This window comes from Juglans microcarpa x Juglans regia, chromosome 3S (assembly GCF_004785595.1).
Source record: "Juglans microcarpa x Juglans regia isolate MS1-56 chromosome 3S, Jm3101_v1.0, whole genome shotgun sequence".
Taxonomy (NCBI): Eukaryota; Viridiplantae; Streptophyta; class Magnoliopsida; order Fagales; family Juglandaceae; genus Juglans; species Juglans microcarpa x Juglans regia.
The window spans coordinates 5335061-5342239 of NC_054599.1; the positions used below are offsets into that span (position 1 = coordinate 5335061).

A 7179-nucleotide genomic window follows, 5' to 3' on the forward strand; every position below is an offset into this window, starting at 1 on the left:
ATAATTTTTTATTTAATTTATTTGTATCACATTTTATAATTCTACTAATTTAATAGTAATAATAATTATATTCTAATTAAATGAATATTAAAAAAAATCATATTTTTAAAAGTCATTTAATGCTAATAACAAAAAAATATTTGATTAAACTAATCTAAATTTCTATTTAAATTTCTTAATTACAAACTAATATTTTAATTTTTGTTTGGAGTGAGAAATTAATATCTTAATATTTGATAAATCAATTATGATTCTCTATCTTTAACTAATTATTATAATAGAAATTTATCTTATTTTAAATTTGACCAATTGAATATGACATATTTTTTATATTAATTATATAAATTTTAATTAATTTTTTTATTTGACCAAATCAATCTGATGTCATGACAGTGAAATGTAAACTGATGTATAAATATAAACTGATGTATAAATATATTCTACATTAGTCACAGATTGAGGTGATACAGAATAGAGAAATTTCAAACAGCATCATCATAAGACACGTGGAAACTAGTGGTGCAGCCAGATGCCTCAGGGTCCTCTGCCCCACAACAGTCATAGAACTTGGCAGCATACGGCGGATCATTGGGTCCCAATTCATAGTACCTTCATAGAGCAGAAATGATCAACCCACTAAAATTTGTTCCTGGAAAGAAACAAACAATGGCAGCAAAGGTACTCTAGTCCAATGGCAATCCATAGAGCTCGTGGTTCAATGCATTATCTTTAAAATAAAACAAATAAACAGAAAGAAACAGGATAGAAAAAACAGAGAACAATCTGAACATTAAATTATAGTTTCATAACAACAATTTTTCTGATGAATAATATAATATATTTATGAAACTGCAAGTTGGACTCAACCCACTCAGAACATCATCCAGTCCAAATTCCATCCAAAATAGACCAACTTCATTTGCTTTGGTTGAAAAGAGGATGGACCTCTTTGACCAACAGAAGAACTGTCAACCATAAGGACCTTTCATGATTTGAGACTTCTGAGGACAGGCCAATCTCATTTGAAAGATTGAAATGCGAGTCTTTTGCTATATTAGGATATGGATACAAAGATGCTCATTAAGCAGTACAAGAGCATCTATTCAACACAAGTATCATTCATGGAGATCACAAGCACCGCTCATGATCTGGCTTCTTATATTTTCAACTTTCCCCAAAGAACAGGGTACCATTTGGAGAACTTCAGGACTGAAGCCATGGACTCATGGCTACAAACACGATACTTTCACTCTCTCTATAATATGCCAATAGAACTAGAACTCCATGTTGGCTTGATTAAATCAACCAAATCCTCCAGCACATCCACCATTATAGTAGAATTCAACTCTTCTTCTGTTGTATAAATTTCATCTCCCAGTATCATTTTTTTTTTCCCTCCCAGTATCAATTCAGTACCATATTAACTCAATATCTTCAATAGGTCTCTCTGCCAGGATATAAGATTTCAAATCGTCTACCTCTCTCATGTTGGAGAGCTCTTGAAACATACTGGACGATTTCTTGCTTGAGTTAAAGCAATTTTCCCATTTTTTTTTTTTTTTCTTTTCACCAAAGTAAACCTACCAACATACGTAAACAACTGATGTCTGATAAAGGCTTAACATAGGAAACACGGATACAAATTGGAAGAGTTCTTGCTTGAGTTAAAGCGATTTTCCTTTCCATTCATTTTTTCCCCACCAAAGAAGACCTACAAACATATGAAAACAACTAAAATCTAATCAAAGCTAGACAAGGAAAACACAGATATGAGGTATCAAGGAGCACATGAAAACTAAGATAAGCGTCATAATTCATTGCACATATTGCAGTTCTATTATATCTATATCCCGTCTGCCTTCAGGAAGAAAAATTCCAGCATAGCCCATTCCGCGTACCAATTGTAAATCTCACGTTCCTTAAGGAGGCCATTAGCAAGAGGGAAAAAGAAAAAGAAAAAATATATATGGCCGATTTTGCATGCTGTAATTTTATTCTCCAATATAAATTGCAACAGCAAATAAATACCGTAATCAGGTAATGGATATCTGGTAGATAGAGAAAGTTATAAAATTACAGGTGGCTATAACTTTTGGTGTTCATGGAGAAAAGAAAAATCAACGTTGAGAAGATCTGTTGGGATAAACTGGTTATCAAATGCTAAATTTGAAGTATCGCAGCGGAAATAAACAAAAAAAAAAAATAACGATAATCACACAAAACACCAAGATTTAAATGGTTTGCCTCGATGTGAGACTAAGTCCACTGGCGGAGTTGGTTTCAATGAATTCACTATCAACAAAGATGGAGTACAAGAGATTAATCACAAAAAAATTCTTTACAAAAGAATCTCTCTCTCTCTCCTCTCTCTCTTAATGCTGCTGCCTCTCAAAATGAAAAACTTAAAACTGAGTTACAATGAACACCATTTTCTATTTATACTGAAACAACGGACCCTAGATTTCGAACATTCGGTCGAGTGAGTGTCGAGCGGTGCTCGAGCAAAACGTTAGGGTTTGGCATTCTGCTCGAGCGGGTGTCGAGCGAACTCTCTGTATGAATCTTCGCTCAAGTGGACTGTCGAGCTAAAGTTGCTTGAGCCAGGGTCGAGTCAGGATCAAGCAACAATCAAGCCAAGCCTAAAAAAAGCATTTTTAGTAGAAAATCAAGCCAAACTCAACAAATCTCCACCTTGGCTTGAATTCCGTCAAGCCTAAACAAAATCGATTAACCAGATAATTGACCCCCTCCAACAAATCTCCAAAGGGAGTCACAAATCCCGAACATAACGTCTATCCTATCCTTGAAGAACTCAATTTCCACCAAAAAGTCTTCAATTCCATAGATGACTTGATGAAAAGATTCAACCTCTTCACACCAAGGCAACAAACCACTAAACAGACTGCTTACTTGAACAATGACTTTTGAATACACACGAAGGCAAACAACAAATATTCTCTACCAAAGTAAGAACACCACCAAGTCTGCATGAGCATAACCCAAAGGTGGCCAAACTACCTCCTCTATCTATCAGATGAAACTATAGACTGCTCTCACTGTGCGCCAATGCCAAAGTCAGAATCATGCTGAATTTCAATAGTATGATCTAGAGTACCACCTACACTCTATTGAGAAGCTCTCCCAACAACTCCACCTTCTTGCTATAACCCTGCTCTCATTTCCTGTGAAAACAACAAATGAAAAAACTGTAAAAAGGAGAAGGTTCACACAATAGCAAGCTGTGTTGACCGCTTCACCCAAATCTGTAGACAAGCCTGGCAAATCCAAAAGCATACAACGGGCTCTCACACATGAGTCCGATTCATTCCATTCAACTGCCCCATTTCAGTAGAGTGGACCCAACTGTATGGTCTGAAGAACGCTCTACCTTCTTGTCTGTAGATCACTAGTCTTCTCAAGTGCTTGAACACATCAAACACATACAAAACGAATAGTTTAAAAATAAACAAATCCAGATTTTTTCTCAAATGGTCATCAACAAATTTGAGTACAAACAGGACACCACATCACACTAGATGCACCCCAAAAAATCAGAAAAAAATAAACTGCAGTAAACCAAATTCTGCATTGCTTCACAAGAATACAATGCAAACAAAAAATCAAGATTTTCTGTCATCTAATCACACAGCAAGAAACAGCCTACTAACAAATGATCACACTAGTTCACCCATATGACACAATCACATGTGCCATAAATGAGTAATACTTGAATTTGGAATGTCTGAAGATGCAGCTCCACCAATCATTGTACTACTTTGAAGAAAATAAAGATCATCTGTCTTCTTCCCTGTCATTACCACTGAAGAGCCCTTGTAGACTCGAATGACTCCACCTGCAGCTGAATACTGGTAACCAAAGGAATCAAGAATGCCCAAAGATATAAGATTTTTCTTCAAAAACGGAATATGCCGAACGTTAGACAAGATTCTAACGGTTCCATTATACATCTTAATTTCAACTGAACCGATCCCAACAATATCACAAGCCATATCATTCCCAACCAAAACGGAATCACCGTTGACTGATTTATAGGTAGTGAACTAATCTGTTCTGGAACACATATGGAACGTATAAGCTGAATCCATGACCCACTTGTCACCAAAATGACCACTAGAGTCGCTGACTGGTAGGACTATCAGAGTTGTTAGACTGTTCTTCAACGCTAACAACATTGGAGGAACTTTTACCTTCCTCCTTGCTTTTCAATCTAGGACACTCATTATTGTAATGACCAAACATATGACAATAATGACATTTAACATTTTTCTTGTTAAATTTAGAGCTACCACTGGAATTACTCTTACTCTTTTCCTAACCTCTTTCCTTGGATCTATCACCAGAAGAACATTTCACAAACAAGTCATTGGCTTGATTATCCATGCCTTGTACACCCAATTTTGTTCTCAACTTCTTAGATTTCAAAGAAGATTTTACATCTACCAAGGAGATAGTATCTTTACCATACAACATCGAGTTCACAAAATTATCAAATGAGATTGACAACGAACACAACACAATAAAGGCTTGATCCTCATCATCAAGCTTAATATCAATATTCTTCAGATCCATAATGATTTTATTAAATTCATCTAAATGATCAAAAATAGGAGTATCTTCCCTCATCTTGAGAGTGTATAATCATTGCTTCAAATACAAACGGTTGGTGAGCGACTTCTTCATATACAAGTTCTCAAGTTTCTTCCAAAGACCAGCAACGGTCTCCTCATCAGCAACCTCCCTTAAAACTTCATCTGATAGTAACAACGGGATAGCACTATGTGCTTTCTCATATTCTTCTCTTGATGGTGCAGGAGAATCATCAGTCACCTTCCCATCCAATACCTTTGACAAATCTTGTTGTCGTAGTAAAGCCTTCATCTTGATGCGACACAAACTAAAACTGTTTTGACCTTCGAATTTATCCACTTCAAACTTTGTCATAGCCATCCCTCCAAATCTCGCACATAACAACGCTCTAATACCAGTTTGTTGGGATAAACCGGTTATCAAATGCTAAATTTGAAGTATCGCAGCGGAAATAAACAAAAGAAAATAACGACAATCACACACAGAATATCAAGATTTAAGTGGTTCAGCTTAATGCGAGCCTACGTCCACTGGCGGGGTCGGTCTCAATGAATTCACTATCAACAAAGATGGAATATAGGAGATTAATCACAAAAAAGTTCTTAACAAAAGTTTCTCTCCCTCTCCTCTCTCTCTCTAACTGTTGCTGCCTCTCAAAATGAAAAACTCAAAACTGAGTTACAATGAACGCCGTTTTCTATTTATACTGAAATGATGGACCTTACATTTTGAACATTCGCTCGAGCGAACTGTTGAGCAAGTGTCGAGCAAACTTTTTGTATGAAGCTTAGCTCGAGCGGACTGTTGAGCAAAATGTTGAGCTAAGGTTTTTGAGCCAGGGTCGAGCCAGGTCAAGACAGGATCAAGCAATAATCAAGCCAAGCCTCAAAAAAACGCATTTTTAGTAAGAAATCAAGCTAAACTCAACAAGATCTTCGAAAGTCGAAACTAAAGGAAATGAAATTCAATTGAAAACTTTAACCTTGTTCCTGACTTCGAGTAAGAGCGAAAAAAAAAATCTCAATTTATAAGAAACTCTCATACAACTGAATCTAGAACACAAATACCCAAAATTTAAATGGACCAAAGCCTCGAGTTCTCGGTCATATATCCAACAGATATTCCAAATAAGCAAATGGGTATTGAAAAAAAAAATAGGAAATCTCAACTTCCCGGTTCGTATATCCAAACAAACATTAAAAATTCAACAGAGTGAAAGGCACACGATTATCCTCAAACGCATATGCATATTTAAGGATATCCAGACGGGAGGAAGGGTACCTTTTTTGGTCATCATGGCGGCGACAGACAAAGAAAGAAGTATGGAAGCGGCATGAGGAAGGGGTATTAGATGAAGGAGTATAGGTTTGATTGCATCTCCTGCATAGTTTCTTCTCCTGCTGTATCTCGCTCTGTTTCTCCATTGCCCTTCGTATGTGTGCGAACGTGTTCCCACTGTACGTAGTTTTTGTATTCTTATTTCCTGAAAAGGAGAGAAAATAAAAAGCATTTCTCTTATAATTATTATTATTTAGACTCGTCAAGTAAATAGAATACAAAATAGTAAATGAAATTATAATTCATATCATAGTTTAAATATAAAAAGAGCTAGCTTATAAAAAAAATATATAAAAAGAGCTTATCACATAGAGTTATAAAAAATAATTAAAAGTACCAACAATTTTGGCACACTGCATGTGGTGTATCCATTTTCTCTCCCGGATTTCCAATCATTTCTATAAAAAAAAATTACATAAATTGACATGATAAATACTACATTTGCAAAGAAATCTCATAAAAATAAATTTATAGATTGATATGAGTCGGGCTACTCTGCCGTCAAGAGTAGTCTGCTTAAGTTGACCGCTTGTTACTTTTTGATTTTTTTTTTTCGTTTTTCTTCTTACATTTTTTTAATATATTTAAATATTTTTAAAAATAAAAGCAGTACAACTCGGGAGGTAAAGTAGTTTTTTCCAATTGATATAACTTCATATATATGTTATATCTACTTAAAGTAATTTTACAATTTAATATACCACATCAAATCATGATAATTTGTAAATTTAATTTTATCAAATCTTTTTTGTAGCTAAAACATTTTTAATCGGGATAACTCTTTTTGTTTTAAAGTAAACATAGACTTATTATATCAACTCGTGAACTTTCTTGATACAAACTAAAGAGTTTGTTTAACTCCCCCTTTAATAGCTTTTCAATGGTTAATCAATTAATACACAATCTAACATCTCTTAAAACTTCTATTATATTAACAATGTTTTGTTTGATAAAAACATATAGCTATAGTCTATAGATGTATTATTCGTTACAATTAAATTATATATTTTTTTAGAAAAAAATAAATCAGACGTATTATATTACCTTCTTTTAATAAGAGGGTTGAGATATGAAAACTCGATTCCTCATAATTTTTTATGAAAGAGGGGGGAAGATGGCAATCTTCTATGTTATTATTATTATTATTATTAGCACATAAATCTTTAATTGTATAACATTCACTACTTGTTAAACTCAGTTGAGTCTATCTTAGGAATTTTGCAGGAAACTAGA

General features: G+C 34.4%; 1 protein-coding gene across 1 annotated transcript; it reads right to left on the bottom strand.

Moving 5' to 3' along the window:
* Positions 1-388: 388 nt before the first annotated feature.
* On the bottom strand, positions 389-6091 carry LOC121257701. The gene is made up of 2 exons (XM_041158864.1): positions 5890-6091; positions 389-609 (listed from the first exon to the last, which is right to left on the bottom strand). Exons 1-2 carry the CDS (start codon positions 6030-6032, stop codon positions 483-485), a joined length of 270 nt encoding a protein of 89 aa, XP_041014798.1. The 5' UTR covers positions 6033-6091; the 3' UTR covers positions 389-482.
* Positions 6092-7179: the final 1088 nt, after the last annotated feature.